At 45.3% G+C, this 21,273-nt stretch overlaps 1 protein-coding gene across 2 annotated transcripts in view; it reads left to right on the forward strand.

The window, feature by feature from the left end:
- Nucleotides 1–18,122, forward strand: part of RUNX2 (runt related transcription factor 2) — a 232,732-nt gene extending 214,610 nt beyond the window's left edge. For both annotated transcript variants that reach the window (XM_011354760.2, XM_011354764.2), the window contains one exon: nucleotides 16,999–18,122. In XM_011354760.2, coding sequence (XP_011353062.1) covers nucleotides 16,999–17,588 — 590 coding nt within the window. In that variant the 3' untranslated portion in view covers nucleotides 17,589–18,122. The remainder of the gene's footprint in view (nucleotides 1–16,998) is intronic.
- The last annotated feature ends 3,151 nt before the right edge of the window (nucleotides 18,123–21,273 follow it).

Genomic DNA, 21,273 nt, shown 5'->3' on the forward strand with positions numbered 1-21,273 from the left:
GGTATGATCACCTTGGGTTAAATCTTAATAGGGTCAAAGTAACATTTGCTTTGCCACAATCTTTGAGAGCTTCCCAGGAAAAGGCTTCGCAGAGGTGACAAGACACTCAGGCACTGGGAGAGTGGGGTAAGTGGCAAGGGAAGGGGGTTGGAGGCTGTCTTTTCTATGATGCAGTTTGTCCCAGGTTAAGGCAGCTCAGGGGACTCTTATCATGTAATTCTGGTATCGGAATCTAAGGAGGTGGAACTTTTGGGTCTCCTGTCCCCACATGTGTTGACAGAGAGGGAGTCTGGATTTGATCTGCATGGGGAAGAGATGCCAAGTAGCGGGAATGGAAAGCTTTGGGAAAATGGAGGAGAGACTGGCCCTTAGATCTCACAGCCCCTTTCTTCCCACCATGAATCTCAGAAGGTCCCCATGAGGCAAGCCAAGTGGGGACCATGCTATAGATGAACACACTGAAGTTCCAAGATATAAAGTGGCTACATCGTCACACGAAGTGCTTGGTGGCTCTCCTGAGCTGTGCTTTCTTGGCTGTCCCTTTGGGTACTCATGCCCAGGGAGTGGAACAAGAACAAACATGAGTTGGCCCGCAGATGCTTGCTTTGATTCTTAGCAACCCTGATGGTTGTCCAGAGGATATCATCTGCCCAATTCTTTCATAATTCCCACCCCTCTTTGTAGGGACAATGTCAGAGGGAAATGAGGAGGAAATGATGGGAGTTAATGCTCCAGCGAGAGATGCTACTGTGAATAGCAGTGACATAAAGGTCCTTTGCCAAGGGCGCTCTGCTTTTCAAAGCTCCCATGCTGGTGGTGCTCTGTGGGACATGCTTGGCTTCTCCAAACACCCTGGCCCTGTCCTTGGCTTGGCCCAGACAGTGCCCCTATACCCCACCCCCAACCCCCATTCCCAGGAGCCTAGAAGAACACTGCTCTCTTCCCCCTGGTTTGAAGGAAACAAAATTGGTCCATGGATGTATGTCCAGGCCATAGGGTAGTGTGGAGGCTTCTAGAACAAGGGCACATGGACCACCAAAATGAGTCCCCAGGGAACCAGGAGGTGAGTTGATTAATGAGGGGCTCAAAAGAAGTTAGATCACATTCAAGAATGTGGGCAGCGGGAGGGTAAGAGTTTGTAATTAAAGAGTCATCCGAGCCAAGTGCCAGATCTATACTTTCGTAGGCATCACAGTGCTTTTGTGGCCCTGATGCTGGTTCTGTTGGTGGTGGACTGAGGGGCGTGGCTTTTTTATGAGGGGTCTTAGTCGTGGGAAGAAAGCTTTGGATATTCCTTTATTATCCTGGCTGAAACACACCCCGGAGCAAAGACTGGAGCTCTTCCAACTGAGGCAGTCAAAGGTTCTGAAAGACAAGGCCAATTCTTTCTTTTGGCTTGAAGTAAGGCAGGGCGTTGGTCTTTATTAAACGTCGGTCTGTCCGCAGTCCTGTGCTGTTCCCTGTACATAATTCAAGAGGGGAGCTGACATCTTTTGCCCGATTGGTAAAAATAGTCCTCCAAAGAGAAGGTTTTGAGTTTAAGTACATTTAAAAAACTCTGAATTCTACGTCCCTCTCGTGATCCTTTATCATGTGAAGGTCCTGAGAGGCCCTGCACTGAGGAGACCATTTCACTTTGTTCAGCTCAGAATGTACCTGCCATCCTCCATCATCCTCCATGAATTTTCATGGAGCTCCATTAACTGCCTGTGGGAAATGTAAAGTAAAACACAGTAAAATAGAGTAAAATACAGGTGAGACAGTAAACTACAGGTAAGAGAGACACAAATAAATAAGTTTCTTGCCGAAGCACAAGGGATTGGGATAGGAGATTTTATACACAGACACACAGAGGATTTTACATGAGATGTTTTTCTGATTTGGTTTTCATTTCTGCAGAGAGGAGTAAAAACACTGTTGAGGGAGGTGCCGTATAATAGTTAATACACGGTCCCTTCTCTTGTCTTGTCGAGGTAACACACACACACACACACACACACACACACACACACACACACACCCCAAAATAGCTGACTGTCCCTGAGAGGAGAGTAGGTTGCTGAGAGGTGAGTAGCTAGGCAGGCTGCAGTGGGAACGGAGACCAGCGGGAGAGGAAGGAAGAGTAAGTGTTGGAGGGTGGGAGTAGCGAGTGAAGGAGAGTGAAGCAGGAAGGCGTGACAAAGGGGCTCAGGGGCAGAAGGAAGGTGCCTGGTTCTGCCCTGTCCCCAGGTTCAGGCCTGTTATAGCTCTCTGTCACTGGTTCTTCAGTTTGTAGGAACGGAGCAGCTGGGCCCTGACAGAAGAATTCTCTGGTGAGGATGACATGAGGGTTTGGCGCCCTGCGCAGAGCCAGCCAGTGAAGGGTCAGCAGCACCTTCTCTGGGGATGCTTCCTTCCCCACGAGGCCGGGGAGGTGCCGATCAGTTGAAGGGCCACTCTAATTTGCCCAGTTAGCCACATACTGAGGCCAGAGGGTATAGGAAACATGGCTCTGGGTGCTTTTTGTCACCTATGGACTGTCTCGTGCTCAAAATCCCTGTGGCCAGATCCTCGATCTGGGATGTGTTTCTGTGTGCCCAGAGGAGGATGTGACACTTGCGGGCACACCTAGACACCAGACAGCACCTGTTGAGGGACACAGCTGTGCCAGGGCAAGGGGCATTCTTGGCCGCTGCCTCACGTCCGCCCCAGCAGCTGCCTGGGCGTCGCCCCGCATTCCTAGGGTGATGCTGCTGTCGGGCAGCCCTGAGTCCGTAGGAGCCTCCTGGGGCAGCAGGACTCTGCTCCATCACTATGAGAGTGACCCGTGTCCCGAGGTGGCACTGACTCAGTTCTAGTGAGCGGATTCGGTACCCGGTTTTCACCTCCAGTCCTAGAGGCAGAAGCAAATTTTACAGCCAAGGGCTCAGAGTCCGATTTGTTTTCAATTATTAAAATGTATGACGTGTTAAAAACAAGAGGTGCAGGTGGGGAGCAAAGGCAAAGAAGAGGCAGGGATGATTGACAAGGAGAAAACACAGAGATGGGAAAGGGTCCATCTCCAACCAGCTGGCTCCTCTCCTGATAGTGCACATCAGGATGGAAAAGGTTTTGGCAGCTTGAAGAAGAAGAAGAAAAAAAAAAAAAAGGAGAAGTAGAAGGAGAGTTTTTTAAAAGGTAGAGAAAAGCAGGCCAAGAAATTACTTAGAGACTTTCTGGAGACCTCATCATTCCCTATACTTGTTCCAAGTCATGTAAGACCAGGAATGGCGGTCACAGGAAGCATGACAACCAGCGAATTCCACTCTGGAATAATATTTTTTTCTCATATAACTTCTTTAATCTTTTATCTTTTAAGACACTTCACACATTTGCAATAGCCGAACCTCATCACATACCTGTGGGAAGAAGGAGTGTTATTTTTCTCATTTTATATAGAGGTGAGCTGCAGCAGAGAGTTTGACAGAAAATATTTCCAGAGCCGGTGGGTGACAGAGGCCTGTCTGGGTCTCAGAGACCCGGCGGCTTGCAACTCCCCAAGCAAATCGCAAAAGGTGGTGGGTATATGGTTGGCTAGGAAAAAGAAAGGTTCTATTAGTTTTGAAATAAATTTTTAAAATATTTATTTGTTTTACAACTATAATAAAAATAATTTTAAAATAATAAATGTAATAAAATATAAAAACTATACAATACACATTTTTAAAATTTGTTCACTAAGGATTGATTCTTTTTTACCCAATGACCTCATTTTACGGTCTTGTTTCGCCTTCACAGGTAAGTGAAGGGACAGCAGTTCAGAAAAACTTTTTTTTTTTTCCAGAAGGAGAAGAAAACAGAAGGGTTGTCTTTTTTGATGGTGGTAGGATGACAGGAGGAGAGGAAGGTGGGGAAAGGAGAAGAAATGGAGATGGAGAAGAGGAAAATTACCTTCTTCATCTTGGTTGAAAGAGCCCCAGAAAATATCTTACGTTTACCTCACAACAGCAGAAAGTGTTATGAGCTCTGTGAGCTTTGCTTTAAATTGAGATTTTCCTTCCCAAGTTAGGCTTTCTACAGCGGAGGGCATGGGTCTTCCTCAGGGTCCTGGGCTAGGAGGTGAAAGGGGCCAAGGGGGCAGAGGGGCTGTGATTTTAGGGTAGAGAGGTGTCTCATTTTCATCAATGCCTATGCAACTCACTTGGTGTCTGCCCTTCGTTTTCTGCATATGAAAGAGAAGAATTAAGGTATTGGCTCCTAAACTCACAAGCACATTAGACATTCTAGGCTATATTTACGCAAGGCTTTCATCTTCTTTGGTCCTTCAGTGGTGTGTTAATGCAGACTAATGATGGTAATATCAACAAGTCCTTGCTGTTTGGATAGCAGCTGACAGTTTGCAAAATGCTTCCACATATGCTCCAACAACCCCTTGTGAGGCCAAGCTCTACAGACATTTAGCCGGCTCACTTTAACACTCTCTTCCTTTTAATTCCAGGATGTTTTGAAGGATGTCATTGATCTAAGCACTTCCCCTCAAACTCTCGGGTAATTATAAACTACCACTAGCAGAGTGACTGGTCTCCCCTGGCAAGTGGTCTTCAGTTCTGGTACTTAGACAATTCACACAGGAAATTGCAATTAATCTGCTTTGTTTGACTAGTTCAGGTTGGTTGTCAGTAAAACTGGACTGATAATTCTACCTACCTATCTAGTTCAGTTCACTTGGAACTTCCCAGATCTTGTCAGGACATTGTAAATCTGAGCTGTGAGCCTCCTCTCTTCTCCATTCCTCTTCTCATCCTTCCTCCCGTGCTCCAAATATAAAGACCAACAAAACATATAAGAGAGATTAATTTTTAAAGGAGGGAAACTGCATAGAGGTCTTTCTGTACTTCTGGAAAAATATTAATATCCTGATTCAATATAGTTTAATATACATACATATAATATAAATTTATAACAGAACAGATAAATATAATATGTAAATAGAAATTATTGTGTATTCTATGTCATAATATATACAATATAAATATATAATGTAAATACATAATTATATAAATGTAGTTTAAGTGGTGTAAGTATAGTTCCCTTATCTCCTCCGATTTGGGGACAGTATGGAAGGAAAGTCAGAAGTGGGGGGAACTTAGGGATTTTAGTCCTCAGTTACTCAGCAGGGAATGCTTTTCATGCTGTTCCAGAAGGGAGGGGGAGCCACTGCAAGTTATACCATGTGTCACAGTGCATCACATTGACTCATGGCCAGATCCTGAGAAAAATTCACAGAAGTCAGGAAATTCCCAGCACATGCTCTCATTTCACCCTCTCCTGACCCCGTAGTGTGAGCATAGGTAGGGTCAGGCTGGAGGACATTTTTAAAAAGGAAAAACCAAAGCACTTCTGTTGCTTCTGCATGCCTGTGGCGGGACAGAGTCCTAACAGTCCTGGCTGAAGATACAGAATCGGCCTCAAGCACTGGTGACTGGGGCAGCCAGCATCTGTCTGTTTCTTCATTCTAGTCTTTTATTTTTGTACAAGGCTTTTTTTTTTTTTTTTTTTTTTCTGTCCTTGGCTTTGTTTCCCCTGGGGAGCAGCATCTTTCCCTCTGGGCAAAGCAAGATGCCTAAGACCTTTCCTTCCCATGAATAGGGACAAATTTAGAGTTGGGGTTGCTCATTTGAGCTTTGTATATATATGAGCCTGGCACAAAGGGTCATCATTAGGAGGAATATATGACGAGGGAGGGTCCTTGATGCATGAAAGACCTAGTGGTGGGCCCTTTCCTTTGCCCCGCCACTGACTTAGGGAACACCGTTGTCTAGAAATGTGCCGCTTATTGACTTGGGAAATGGGGTCATCACTCCCTCCCTCCTCTCCAGGTGAGGTACCCCACTGCTTCCTTACTCAGTATGCGTTAACAGCTTGGCAACGGGACATCCTGGAACAAACCAAGGAGGATTCTTCTCTGAGGTGCTGTCCCGGCTGAGCTGGTAGGTGGACATGTGCATGTCCACCTGTCACACCTGAGAGGTCGTGGAGCCTCGTATGAAGAGGGCCTATGTGAGCCCTGTGTAGCCAGGTACAGTGCTGCTCCTGCCCCACTGTCCTGCTGCCTGTTGCCTGCCTGTTGACTCACCTCAGAGGAGCTGGCAAAGAGGGACTCCAACCGTTCCCCCAGCACCCCCGCCAGATTGTCTCTTCTCCTCACATTCCTGGTGGCAGCCCAGCTCACTGTGACCCAGGTTCTAATATTCTTGGGTTTGTTCAGACTACCCAGCTGGCTCCGCTCTGGGCTTCCTGGCCTTGTTAAAGCCAGAATGCCGTCTTTTACAACCCTGCTCTTTCCATCAAGCTCATCAAGCAGCCCTCCTTTTTATAAGCGAGATGGCCCCTTTGGTGAGCTTTCTCTTTGGGGTGCGGGTGTGGCAGGCACAGAGCCTGGGCTTCAGCAGGGTCTGGTCTGTGCCATGTTACTGTTATATTTTTTAACGATAGTTATAAAAAATTAAGTTCAAAGGTGAGTGACCCACCAGGAGGAAGGATTAAGTGGATAGATTTGGGAACTGTTCAGCCTCGGAGGCATTGCTAAGGAACATAATTTATTTCGAATTTTTCTTCATGAACCAAAGTTGCTTATGGTGTGGGGATAGTTTTTACATTGTCTCTCCCGTTCTCCATACAACAAAAATATTCATGCCAAGGAATATACAGGTTGTATAAACATCTCTTCGAAAAATCACACGAAGATATTATATGTAGTCACATAAGTCTCCTTCCAAATGGGTGTGTTCATAGAAACACATAGAGATATCCTTCACACCCTATATGTAAAGAACAGCCAATTTAGAAATTGGCAGAGCAGCCCTGCCTAAGTGAGTAGAAAAGCTTGGCTCGGGGCTTAGCAAACAATCCCATTAAACCCACGCTCGCTTTTACTGAACGGTGATGCATGAAAGACCTAGGGTGGCCAACTTGAACGCAGGCAGGAGCCAACATTCACAATATTGTCCATAAAGGGTGGCAGGAAAGTCTTTTCTGCTGAAATTCAATCTGTTCCTAGAAAAAAAAAATTGCTTCTAATACTAGTTGGCTGGACTTCACTCTCGTGTTTCTTTCTGCTGTAATATCATTTTAGCTTCTTTAATGTCCAAGATGTTACTTTTACATTTGGTCTTCTTGCCTCCAGACTTACGCCCTCCAGTTCAGCCTCCACACGGCTTGCTGCCAGAGTAATCTTTTAAAACTGCAAATCAAATCTATCACTCTCCTACTTAAAACCCTTCAGTGGTTCCCCATTGCCTGCTGACGTTCATATTCCTTAGCTTAGCTGACAAGCTCCTCAGCTGTCTGTCCCTGTTACCTTTTAAGCCAGCCATTTCATGCAAGTCTCCCAGTCCCATGCACCCGACACTCGAGCTACTCCACACTGTCTTTTAGGCCACAGTCTTCCAAGCCTCATGCATTTGCACATTTGATTCCCTCCACCTGGAGTGCCCTGGGGAAATGAAAGGGACAGTGAGAGCATCTGCGGCACAGTGCAAGGGAGACTGAAAACTCTTGTGGTGGAGTGGGGGTGGCATTTTCAACTAGAGTGTCCACGAATGGTCTCTTGAGAAGGTGACTTTGAGCAAAGGCTGAAGGATGTGAGGGGCGAGCCATGCAGATATCTAAAGGAGGAGAATTCCGGGTAGAAAGGACAGCATGTGGAAAGACCCTGTGAATGAGGAAGGCATGGGGCAGCTAGTATCCTGGACAATGGGGTTCTTGAACTGAAAGAATTACCACCTTTTTCTGTGTCCACTGGTGCTAATGAGAATGTGTGACCCTGAGGAGCCAGAGGCTTGGCTATGAAATGCTTGCAGAGTTGAAATTACTTTGCTTATGAAAGCAGAATGGGTCTAAAAGTTGCTCTAAAAGTGTCAGGCTCTAGACTTTACTTTCTTCCAACCTATGTCCACACAGTCTCAATAACGCTATTTTAGAATTTCTCGCCATGGCGATTGAAAAAGAAAACATCTTCAAGAATGCAGTAATGTTTAGGTCCAGGACCAGGTGAGTAATCCTCATCCTTAGGGATCTCTTTGGGGCATTTAGTTCACACCTTACTAGAATGTTCTCAACAGCAATTTATTTTATCAGTTATTTCCCCTTCCTATTTCACAAAAGTCCCAGAAATGTCACATATAGACCTTTTTTCAAGTATTTGGATAAAATTGAATTAAGTGGTCATGACTCCCCCTGCCCCCATTTGTTTTTTTATTGTGGTAAAATATATACAACATAACATTTACCATTTTAATCATTTTTAAGTGTCTAATTCTGTAGCATTAAGTGCCTTCGCACTGTTGGTTAATCATCACCGTCATCCATCTCCAGAAGTCCTCAGTCTCTTCAGCTGGAAATCGGTACCCATTAAACACTAACTCCCCACTCTCCTCTCCCCTCAGCCCCTGGCAACCACCCTTCTCCTTTCTGTCTTTATGAATCTTACCACCCCAGGAACCTCACACAAAAGGAATCCTACAATATTTTATGTATTGGCCTTTGTGACAAGCTTATTTTACTTAGCATAATTCATCAAGATTCATCCATGTAGCAGGTGTCAAAACTTCCTTCCTTTTAAAAGCTGAATGGTATTCCATTGTTTGTGGATAGACAGGACTCTCGGGCTGCCTCTACCTTTTTGCTATTGTGCATCATGCATGAACGTGGGAGTACAGATACCTGCTTTCACTTCTTTTTCTCCCCTTCTTCAAAGGTACTCTTTGGGCAGGGGCACTTTTTGCTTGAATCAGTCTCTGTGTCTGCCCTTCTCCCTCTCAGCTACTTTGCTTTATTAACTTGATTGATGGTGAATAGTCCTCATTAGCTTGACCCTCAGCCACTAGGAAATTAGAGGCCGGATAATTCGCACAGAAGTAAAAGGGTGATGAATTTTACTGTGCTGCTCCTTGGGAAGTCACTAATGCTGCAAGAAATAGAGGCCAAGGATTTCCCCAGGGCTGGGCCTTTTAATCTTCAGAAAATAGCCCTTCAGAGGCTGAGGACTACAGCAAACTAACAGTGTTCTTCCTGGGACAGTCAGAGGACACATCATGGCCAGAGCTGCTCAGCATCCCTTTGGAAGACCTGATCCATTGGCTGTAGCAGAGTGTGAATGAAGCCAAGCCATGGTTTCAGTGGCCCCTGGGCCAGCTCTTCCCACTCAGTGGCTATAGACTGTACTGCTACTCTCAGGCAGCTGGCCTAAGCAGCGCTTGACCTTGAATTTAAAAAATGCAAATTGTAAAAGAAATCCGTATTTAAAAAGTTCATGCACTTTCAAAATAGAGGAGGCCCAGATATGAGAGAATAGATCAATATGGATGAGCACTGGCATAGGAGTCAGCCAACTACAGATCAGGAAGTAAGTCTTATCAGCTGTGGGCTTTGTCCAAACTATCCAAACACTAAGAGTCTCAGTTTTTCCATTTGCAAATTGGTAAAGGGTCATTGTTGAGTAACCCTAGCTGGACATTAGTGTATTATAATTACCAGGGTGCTTTTAAAACACAGGATGCCTGAGTGCCATTCCTGGAGATCCTGATTTAGTTGGTTGGGGGCATCAGTAGTGTTTACAAAACTCCCTAGGTGATTTTAATATGTAGTCAAGGTGGCAGATCACAGGCCTAGAGTATAGTAGACCCTCTACAATGATAGCCCTCTTTCTCAGCCCTCCTCCCAAGCCTGCGAAAATTCCATAAAGCACTCTCTCTCCTTCACATGGAATAGCCTCTGGCATCAGCTGCTTTGGTTCTGTGATGGTGAGCAGGGTACTTAATATAGCAGAGCCTCAGTTTCTGAAACAGTAAAATGGGATTAAGAACAGAATCCACCCGGTAGTTTTCCATGAAGATTAGAAGAGATCATTCAGCACAGGGCTTGGAGATAGTAAGCACTCAGCAGATGTTGGCCCTTTTGTGAGAATGGTCAGTGTCACAGGAATCCTCCTGTCTCTACTGCAGCCAGCCTTTCTCACCCCCTCCAGAGAAACCAACTCTTCTGTCCTCTGTGGAGGGCTGTCCAGGTCCAGGTCTCCTGCTGAGCCATGTTCCTGGGAGATGCCTGGTGAGAACTTGGGATCAGATTGAGTCAGAGGTATTTGCAGACTTGAGTCACCAGGTCTTAAAACCAGAAGATTGCCCTGTGGTTCTCATGACGTTCCTGGAAAATAAAAGAAGCAAATATTATTGGGCTGAGTTCATCAGACACTCAACCCTCCCTTTTGTGTGCGGGGCGTTCTGAAAGGAACAGGCAGCAACCCGGCCAAGTCTGAACCATCAAAGGCAAGGGCCCGGCTGCAGTGCTGAGAGATGTTGCTTCTCTTGCAGACAGGTCTCGTCCTCTTCCCACAGACTTCTGCTTCTCTGATTCCCCAAGGCTACTCAGTTTCTCCTTCCTCCAGGCTCCTGAGAAAATGTTTCCCAGGGCTGCCTCTGGTGAGGTGTGTCAGAGCTGAGCTCTGCTGGAGGGCTGGGTGTGGGCTGGGAAGGGGCCACCCAGACTCCAGAGAATAAGAAAGGGAAAGTTCTTCTTCTAGAGCAAGAATTTCTGGAATCATGCAGTGAAGCAGCAGCCAAGCTGGGCACCCATTTCTCTGATGCGTCCTTTCCCTGTCCCCTGTATCCCTGTAAGTTTCAACGTTTCCATGTCCCAGGTTTCTGTAGAATCTACTTCTCTGTATCTCCAGAGCTATGACTCTAGCAAAAGCCACTGTCGCTTTGTTATTTCTCACCAATATCTGGAACCTCCTAACTGGTCTCCACTGCTCTTACACTGTCTGCCCTCTGCTCCGTGCAGCCAGGTGGACTTTTCAAAATAAAAAACTGATCATGTCACACACACCCTTATGCTTAGAATTTTCCCAAAGCTTTCCCCTGTTCTTAGGATAATGGCCAAACTCCTTAACAAGTTCAACAAGGCCATGTGTATCAGGACTTGGTTTGGCTGTGAGTGACAGAAACCTCGACTTAACAAGGAATTGAACAGATGAGATTTTCTTTTCTCATATGAAGAGCCTGCAATGGAAGCAGCTAGGGTTGTCACGGGAGGTCCTCAGACTTGTCAGAAACTCAGTTCTTTACTTTCTCATCCTCAGCACATTGTTTCTGCTTCATGGTCCAAGAGGGCTGCTTGAGCACTAGCTACTGCAACCAAATCCCAAGCACAGGAAGGAGGAGTTGCACATAACATGTCTATGTGCATCCTTCTGCCCAGAATTTAGTTACATGGCTACCGCTAGTTGGAAGAGAGGCTGGAAAATGTAGTCTTTATTCTAAGTGGTCATGGGCCAGCTAAAAAGGAGAAAAAAGAGAATGAATATTGGGTGACAGCTGACAGTGTGTATCATACACTACATCTCCTAACCTCTCCTTTTGAGTTTAATTTCACCTCACGCTTCCTTCCCCTACCCCTCTCCACTCCCGTCACACTGGCTTTCTCTAGAATTTCCACATATTTGTAGTGCTCCTTCTTGCCACAGGACCTTGGTCATGCTTCAATATTTCCCCCCTCTCTTCCTACTTAACTACTCATCCTTCAGAACGCTGCTCAAGCAGCATTTCCTCAGGAAATTTTCCTTGATTAGGTCAACGTCCTACTTTAGATGCTTATAGCATGTAGATTGTGTCACAGTTGCAATCATATATTTGTTCTATTATTTGATTATTTTCTGTCCTCACAATGAGGCCAGGGTTTAGGTCTGGTTTTAAACACTATAGAGCATTCATCTGGGCATGCTGTATGTGTTCAATAAATATATATGAAATTAATTAGTGAATAAATTTAGCTATTATATAATATACTAAAACAGAGGCTAGGACTCAGCAAATGATTCTCTTGTACAAGTGGCGGAGGGTGGCCAGGGGTGCTGGGGAGATGAAATTGAGCAGGGGAGGGTTCTAAATTACCCATTCAGATCAAGGAAGCTCTTGGGTATGGTGAAAGAAACACTGACCTGGAACTCAGCAGCCCGTTTTTTGGTCTCAGCTCAGCTCCCAGTAGCTGGGTCACTGCCTGGAGACAGTGAGAAGTGGTCAGATGCTGAATATATTTGAAGGCAGAGCCTACAACCGTTGCTGGCAGATTAGATGTGGGGAGTGAGAAAAAGAGAGGGGGGTCAAGAATTAGTTTTGGGGGTGTGGTTGAACAGATGGAAGGTCATTTACTGAGAAGGGGAAGACAGCTGAGAGAAGCAAGTTTTTTAGGGAGATGATCTGAAGGATTTATTTGCAAATGAATCGCAGGTTCCCACAGCTGGCTAGTTGTACACTTTAACCCTTCTATAGCACCCCCCAGAAAAAGCCAAAGTCCCAGACTGGTAGGTGGGCCACATGGATGTAAAAAATATAAAAAAGTTTAGCCTTTCAAGGTGCATAGTTGTCAGCCAAGTAATTATTCAGCCTGACTCAGTAAGAAGGTTAAACAGAAAACGGTCAGAAGGCCTTACCCCGCAGCTGGGTGGGAAGCAGTCACTTTCTGCCAAAGACCAGTGACAAGGAAAACATATCCATGCCTGGTCACTGCAGAAATCTTTGAAAATTCAAGAAAGTATAATCCCATCACGTGCCGAACATCTTCACGTATTTTCTCCTAACCTTTATTTTGCAGTTTTCTAGAAGCAGTTGAACTCATCCACGTAACATGATTAGGCAATTTCCTTTTCTCATTAAACGGTAGAGCACATGTTTCTAAATTGCTTTCCGGAGAGGATGTACAGACCTACTCTACTACAAACAATGTAGTAGATTGCCTCTCCCCTGGCAGCCTTGTCAGCAATGAGTATTAGCACGAGAATACCTTGAAGATTTTACAAGTGAAAAATAGCAATTCATTATTCACAGTTATTTTAAATCATGATCATTATTTTAATTTGCAATTCTTTTATTTCTAATAAGGAACACTTCTCAAATGCTTATTAGTTAAATATTTCTCAATATATATTTTCAATATATATTTCAACTCATTTCATTATTATGATTTGCAATTAAATATATAATATTTATATTTGACATATTTTATGTATATGGACATATTTAATATTATATAGATACACATTACACACTTTCAAAACAGACTTTTACAAAGATATTTGTGGGATGGTAAAAGGAACCAGAATCACTGAAATTTAGTCAGATTTCACCTTCCTAATCTCAAAAAGAAGCATCATGCCCAAACGGTTATATGCATGAGGGAGATGGGGGTAGCAGTGGGAGAGAAAGGGAGGGAAAGTTTGAACTGAACTGTTGGGCGACCCTGGTTCACATGCCAGCCTCTAGTACACCTTAGTGAGGGTGCAGCTCCAAGCTTTATGAGCAAAGCAGTACTAAATAAATAGCGGTAAATATCTGCTGGGCAGCTTTTTTGGATTTCTGCCCCAATCTGATCTGCCAGATGGGTTTGGGCATCCACCCAGAGGCGACCCGAGAGCCGAAGGCCCTGTCTCTCCGTCAGAGTAAGAACTCTAATTGGTTCAGCTGTGTCTCCAAAGCCTAGTACAGCATCTGGCACAGAGCGGATCCTCAGAACCTATTTGTTCAATGACGATAATGATCAGGAGCCTGAATCGATGACTAAGAGAGAAGACACTCTGTTCTCTGTTCTGTTCTCAGCTGTGTCACTAAACAGCAATACCTTTCTCTCACTGGCCTCTGAGGTCTTCACATCTTTAGTTGATCCAGTGATGGCAAAGATCCCTTCTAGCTCTGAAATTCTGTGAAAATACCGAACTCATCTTTGCTTTAGATTCCTCTTCTACAATATAGGATGAAAATATCAGCTTCCCATAAGGTTGCCAGAAAAAATATGGGACACCCAGTTAAATTAGAATATCAGATAAATTAGAAATAGTTTTTTTAAGTATGAGCGTGTCCCAAATATTGCATAGACTCTGTAAATAACCGAAGCACTGAATGATTAAACAACATGCAGCTGGATTGGTTTATTGCATTTGGAACTGTGTTTCTGGATCGATGATGATTATATGGCATTCATTCAACGACTGTATATTGAGCATCTACTCTATATGCCAGACACAGTTTAGGCCCTTGTGACAAAGCAGAGAATGAAATAATCAGTGTCTCTCACTTCATAGGGGTTACATTCTAGTTAATAAGAAACTACAAAAAACATCAAGGGCTCATAATTCTCAGGAGACTAAAGCAGGATAAGGGGCAGAGACCATGCAAGGAGGTGAAGGAAGGAATTAAGGAGTCTGATTAATTGACCTTCTGCACCTGAGCATCCCCAACCTCCACAAAAAACTCTTTTTGTAACAGCAAGATCCTGATATTATTTTGTAGCAGTCACTGAAGCTACATAAAAAATATGTCATCGACTCAAAAGCTTATCTCCTAAATCAGGGATAGAATGATCAATTGCTTGGATGGAAGAAATCTACAAATCATTTAACCCAGATTTTAGCTGAGCTGGAGCTGCAACCGAGTTTCCTGACAGTTGCAGGAAAGTTATGGGAGGCGATGTACTTGTTTAAAAGGTTCTTCTGTTTTTTCAAATTTATTTACCAGTCAAGCTTGGGTGAGTCCTGACCACTCGATGTCTTTTGAAGTTTTAGCTGAAACAATAGTGAAGGGTTTTCCTCTTTAAGAAATCTTCACCTCTCCCCTTTCCCCTCCCCCTCGCAAGGCAGTGCTCTCTGGTCCAAGGCTTTGCTGGAGTCTATTAAGCTAACTGCAGGAGAGGCCACTTCTCTTATTCCTTTGGCAGCCAAGAGGGATCATCAGCATCAACACTATTACTATTTTCATAATCATATCAGGCTTCCATGTTGCTCTTCGACATCATGCCAAGCTTGTCTATTTGGTCTACACTTCTTCAAAGAGTAGTTCCCAGACCAGCAGATCCCCATCACCTGGAAGCTGGCTAGAAATGAAGGGTCTCGGGTCCTATCCCCGAACTGCTGAATTACACCTGCCCTTTAACAATGTTCCAGGAGAATTGCACGCACATTAAAATTTGAGAAACACTGCCCTAGTATAGGGGTCCCCAACCCCCGGGCCACAGACTGCTACAGTCAGTGGCCTGTTAGAAACCAGATTGCACAGCAGGAGGTGAGCGGCGGGCTAGCAAGTGAAGCTTCATCTGTATTTGCAGCCGCTCCCCAGCACTAGCATCACCGCCTCAGCTCCACCTCAGATCATCAGGCATTAGATTCTCCTAGGAGCACCGGTCCTTGGCACCAAAAATTTGGGACCGTTGCTCTAGAACATTCTGGTGCTTGCATCTCTTTCATCTTACACATGGGCTTCTATTTGATTTACTATAAAGGGCTCTGGTCTGCTTCAAGAATTGGATGTGTGAGGCTCATTAACATCTTTCTCAAGTAAAATTAGATCAGTTTGGAGTTTATTTTTTTTATTTATGCAGTCACTGAAGCTGCATAAATAAAATGGTTTTTTAAAATCATTTTCATCTCACAGGAGTTATGTACTTAGAAGCATCTGCGATTCTTGGTTTACAAAATAAGATCATGAAAGAAACCTGAGGAAACTAAGTTTTGGTGGAGGAGAGGCTGTTCTGTGAAAGCCAGCAGCAGAAGGCACCCATAACATTTCTATGAGAGAAGTCTGTAGGCACATTGGTGGCTTCTCCTCAAATGTTGTCCCTCGAGGAACAATTGCCTCCCTGGTCCCATCAGACATCATTCCCGACCACACAAACTGGACATTCGAACATCTGGGGCCTGTGAGCCCTGTGAGAACGTTGTTGGGCGCTGAAGTCAGGAGGGAACAAGCTCTCACCAGATCATTAGGGCTTCTCTGAGTCTCAGCCAGACACAGATGAAGGCACAGCTCAACCATGACGAGTGGTAAGAGCACACATGTTCATATGCAATGGGCATGTGTTTACTCATTGACTCTTTCATCATGTCACTCTCTCCAATATAATAAGCTAAGGTGATCAAGCAAGTTCTGCCTTTCAAAGGCTCGGAAACCCTGAAGGGCAGAGCATAAAGGTGGGCAGCCAAACAGGCAATGCAGATAGCCAAGAGCAGATATTCCAGCTGGAATTAGGATACAGGCCTCCAAGACTTGGCTCTGGTAAAGCTTTGAACTGCTTCCAGGGTGAGCACAGACCATCTACCCAAAGGCGGTGAACAGGGTGGCTGAGGCAACTGAGTTAAGGTCGTTGGCATTGATGTGGATCCTTTGATCTGAGGTTGGTAAACTTTGCTACTGTACCCAGTCACAAAGAGCTGCCACCCACTTTCTACCTGGGGGCTCATGGGATTAGGAGAGAAGGAACAAAGGTGGGTTCGTCAAGTGCTTCCAGGTCTTTGAATGCTGCCATTGTGAACTTAGATCCATGCTTCAAGTTGAAGACTTTTGAAGGCAGATGGATCATTTCTGGAATTGTCCCGGGGAGTCACTGGGCCCAGCCTTCTTGTGCAGCTGGGGAAATAAAACCAAGTCTGCAAGGGGGAACGGGACTAGCCCAAGGGTCCAGGGCATTTTCTGGCAGAACAAGAATCAGTGCTACGGTCTTTCGGCTTCTGGCCCCAAACTTTCCATTGCCCCCTAAAAGCTGGGCTTTGCTGGGGCACTAAACCCCACAGTCTTTTTAAGGCGCTTCTGCTTCTCAGAAGAGTGAGGAAGGGCCCTCCTTTCACAGCCTGCACCTACTGTCCTGGACAAGACTGCCTCCAAATAGGTTGATACTTTGGCCCCTGCCAGAACTCCTTCACTGTCTTTACAGGAGTGCCACCTTTCCAAAACTCAGTGGAGGTCCTTATCCATCAGGATGCCATGTCGAGCGCCATGATTCTCCCTGTATCTGAATTTCTATGCTTGGTGCCATACCCTTCCCACTTTGTTCTTGATACATTAACTGCTCATAACTTTCTTATCCTTCCTAGATTGCAAATCTGGGGGTAGGAAATAAGTTCCCACCTTCTTATTCAGTTCCTTTAGTATCTAGTATGGAGCTGGGCATACAGTTGACAATAAACGCCTGAGTGACTCTTTCTCATTTCTTCCTTGGCAGATTCAGAGCCCAGTACCTTGGACTCCCAGTCTTCGACCACCTTGTTCCTCTCTTCGGAGGAGCCAGGCCCCTCCACCGCTGCCCTGCCGTCCCCCTCCTCCTCCTGTGAACCCCCGGCGTTTTCTCCTGGTCCCTCGGTGCTGCCCCCGCTGCTGCAGCAGCCGCTTCCCGCTGCCCTTCCCGGCTCCGGCGCCGCGAGGCGCGCAGGCCTCTACTCAGTCGTTGCCTCCTCTCCTGAGGCTGCCCCGCGCCTTCTTGACTGGCTGCCCGGCTGCTCCTCGGCCGCCTCTTCTGGCCTCCGGGTGGATGAGCGAGAGCGGCTGGCGCCTGTCCAGGGCCCCGAGAGGGGCCGCACCCCGCGCCGGGGCACAGCAGGAAGAGAGGAGGGTGCCGAGGACCCTGGAACGTCCCCACCGCCCTGTGCCCCACCCGCTGCCCCTGCGAGTTTGGAAGCCAATGTCGGGGACATCTTGGCGGAGTTGCGGACGATGAACAGCCACCTGGACGTCATAGCGAGGGCCCTCACCAAACTGGCCTCGTCCTTGGGGCCTCAGCCACAGCCCCTGCCAGATGCCCCAGATGCCAACTAATGGAGCTGCCACTGGACTATGCATCTGAACAGTGCTTAGTAGAAGGATCCCCGAGGGCATCAAGCATCCCCATCTGTCCCTCACCCAGGAGCCAAGCAAAACCAGCAGAAGAGGGTATTGCTCTGTTTAACCTACTTGGCGGAATGGACCTCCCCTCACATATCCGTCTGAAATGATGGTGCTTCTCACACCCTCTCCTACTTGGAGGCTCTTTCTCAGCGTTCTCACGTTCATACAGCTGCCTCACTCCTCTGGGCTCTCCTGGCCCTTCCAATGTCCTTCTTTCGTTCTGAAAAAGGCCTTGAGCTCTGGCAAGAAAAGTGCCCCAAGACGGTGGTGGAATCCTGGGAAAGATGCTCAAAGATGCATCCTTTTACATCCCACATCTGTGACTTCTGAGTAAGGTGGCGGGAAGGCAAGTGCAAAGCATGTTCCCAAAGCGTAGTTCAAGGGCAGCTCCAGCTTTCCTCTCCCCAGTTGTTGATGATCTGACCTCTGGGGACTTTTACACGTTTCTTAAAAAAAAAAAAAATAGTGTGGGAAAACTCATTTTTTTTTTTTCTCACTATAACCACATTTCAAGACATTTGGAAAATCGAGAAGTGAAAAAATCTGATGTATTTGGAGAAGGGTGGGGTATTTAAGTCTTTCTTATGAATAAGAAAGTATTTTGTATAATAAACAAAAATTTTTATATGTATTGTCTGGTGTTGGTCTCTATTTGCCACATTTCTTCCTTTGCACAGTTTCACTCTTTCTGTTCTTAGTTACTTGTCCCAATCCTCCTTTATCCTTGGGTCTTATTTCAACTTTTGCTCATGCTTGCAAAGAATAAGCTTCTAAAAGTTCTCATACTTCTTTTCTAAAACTTCCAGATCTCCCTAAATTGGTTAAATCCACCCCTTTTCTCTGGATTGGAGCAGAAACTGAGTCACAGAGTGACTGGCAAAAAGGAGGAAGCCAGCATCCCTGACCTCTACTCACTAGATGCCAGGAACACCACCCTCCTCGGCTAAGACAATGAAAAAACGTTTCCAGACTTTGCTAATGTCCCCTGGCTGAGACATGGATGGAATTTCAGAAATCTGGAATATCCTATGGCCTTCAGGATTTGACTTTGCATAACGAGGCAGGGTTCTTCTCACCTTCCTTTTTGAAACAGAGTTTTAATAAAGTGTGACTATTTGCCAGGAGCAAATATATTGTTTTTTTCCCAGAGACAAACCAGAGGTCAGAAATCACATTGCACAGAGTAAAATCCCATCCCAGAGCATTGGCGGGGCCCACAGCTGGTGCATTGGTCTCTCTCTGCACTTTCAGCCCCCAGCCCCACCCCTGTTTCTTACACTTTGGTGTGCAGGAGAGCTTGTTAAGATGCAGACTCTGCTTCAGCAGCTCTGTGGTAGGGCTTGAGACTCAGCATTTCCAATCGGCTCCAAGGGGATGCTGATGCTACTGGCCCAAGACACACATTGAGTAGTAACCAAGTAGTAGCCAATAGTAGTAGTAAGGGGTTGTCTGCTTTGGGATTCCTGTGAGTTCAAGCTGCCACCGTTCCCCAGGAATACTGCTTGTCCTTGCACCCTGCAGAGGCCTAGATTCCTCAACCTCTTGCCAAAACTTTCAATCAGTTCTGTGGGAGGGTTTGTTTGTTTGTTTGTTTTTTAAATATTTATATATATATGTATGTATGTATGTATGTATGTATGTATGTATGTATGTATGTATGTATTTTAAGCCAAAATGTATTAGATTTAGCCACTAACTTCTAAAGAAGCTTCAGTGGAGTTCTAACCAATTCAAAAACATTTATGGAGTGTCTACACTGCTGTTGCCCCTGGTGACAAAAATATGAGTAGAATAAGGATCCTGCCCTCCCTCCAAGGGCTTCCAGCCTAGAATCTCACACACAGAGAGATTATCAGTTTCCTGTGTATAAATAATTTGAAGGGGATGTGGAGAAGCAGCAGTGGTAGAGAAAATGGCAGTCATATGGAGGCCAGGCTACTTGGGGTTTGACTTGGGAGAATTATTTAACCCCTCTGAGCCCAGTCTCTTAATCTGTTTCAAATAGGCATGATAGCACCTGCTCTGACAGGACCTATCAGAATCAGACATAGAGGTGATGGGGCTTTGCACTGTAGAAAGTACTGTTCGGATGACCTTTTATGGTTACTGGGTATTGTTACTTCCTCTGTCCTGGGTCCTGGGTCAGGAGGGCCCTGTGGAGTGAGAGGCATGCACTCTGATCTGAACCACCTTACTGTCTCTGAAGGACTAAGGCCCCCCTTTTATTCAGAAAGAGAATTCATGGCCCAAAGTGACCACCCTTTGTTCTTCTCTTTAGCTGAAGAAGCAGCTAAACTGGTATTCATCTGTAGCTTTGGGGGATCATCAGCACACGGGGTTTCAGTTGTCTGTGCATTTCAACAGTCTCATTCTCATTTTAACTGACTTCTTTTGTATTAGATTAAAAATAATAATAGCAAAAGTAAATCTTTCAGGAAAAAAGAGGGGCTGGCATATAAATCCTACATTCAGAATACAATGACTAAATCCTTTGGTCAGAATCCCAGTATATGTATGTTTGTATGTGTATACACACACACACACACACACACACACACACACATAATATACTCACATACTGTTGGGGTCTGTTTCTGATGGCATTCAAGCAAAGACCAGATGGGGCGCTGTTGATGCTGCATTAAAAGGGATTCTACACCTGGTAGAGCAGTGATTTAAGGAGATATATATATATATATGATTCAGATTGAGGAAATCAGAGGAAGGAGTTGATATAGCACTCATTCCATCCAGGAAGAGCAGAGAAAAGTGAATGAGGCCTTAGAAACTGGGCCTGGTCTAGCTTTTTAGAGATGGGGCTGAATGGGGATGGAAAGGGCAGGACTGGCCTTCATCTCGCAGAAGGTACAGTCAAGGGAAATTTGCCAATGTCCAGGAGGTCATGGTAAAAAAGAAATTGAGTTTAAAAAATATATATTAAAATTTGAAAGGGCTCAGCAGAAAAAAGGAAACCTAGTTTCGTAGATTTTAGATAGAAACTTACCTTCAAGTGATGCTAAACCGTCCTGATACCTATTTTTCCCAAGATTTAAGGTATTATTAGAGTTGGCACAACATAAGACAAGCAGAGGATGGTTCAAGGTGGCAGGCTGAAAGTCAACATAAGGCCTGTGGCAGAGAATAGCAGGCTTAAGCCAAGGAAGAATTTATCAGCAGTTACAGTACCTCTTCTTTGTGAGGTCATGAGGGGTCTGTTTCTGAAGGCATTCAAGCAGAGACCAGGTGGGGTGTTGTTGATGCTGCAGCAGAAAGAATTCTGCACTGGGTAGGGCAGTGATCTGAGTACACTCTCATTCTAACTGAAGAGATCCTTGGCTTTTCTTTTTCTCTCATGCCCATATGCACTCTAACAGCAAGTTACATTGATTCTGCCTGCTAATGAGTTCCATTATCCAACCACTTCTCACCACCTCTGTTGCTACCATTTGGTCCAAGCCACTGTCCTCTCTCGCCTGAGTTACTGCAATAGCCTCTTAACTGGCCTCTCTGTGCTCTCCGTATTCTTACAGAGCAGCCAGACTGGTTTATAAAAAATATATCTGACCAGGTTATTCCTCTGCACAAGACTTTCCAGTGGCTTCCATCTCACTTAGAG

This window comes from Pteropus vampyrus, unplaced genomic scaffold (genome assembly GCF_000151845.1).
Source record: "Pteropus vampyrus isolate Shadow unplaced genomic scaffold, Pvam_2.0 Scaffold18, whole genome shotgun sequence".
Taxonomy (NCBI): domain Eukaryota; kingdom Metazoa; phylum Chordata; class Mammalia; order Chiroptera; family Pteropodidae; genus Pteropus; species Pteropus vampyrus.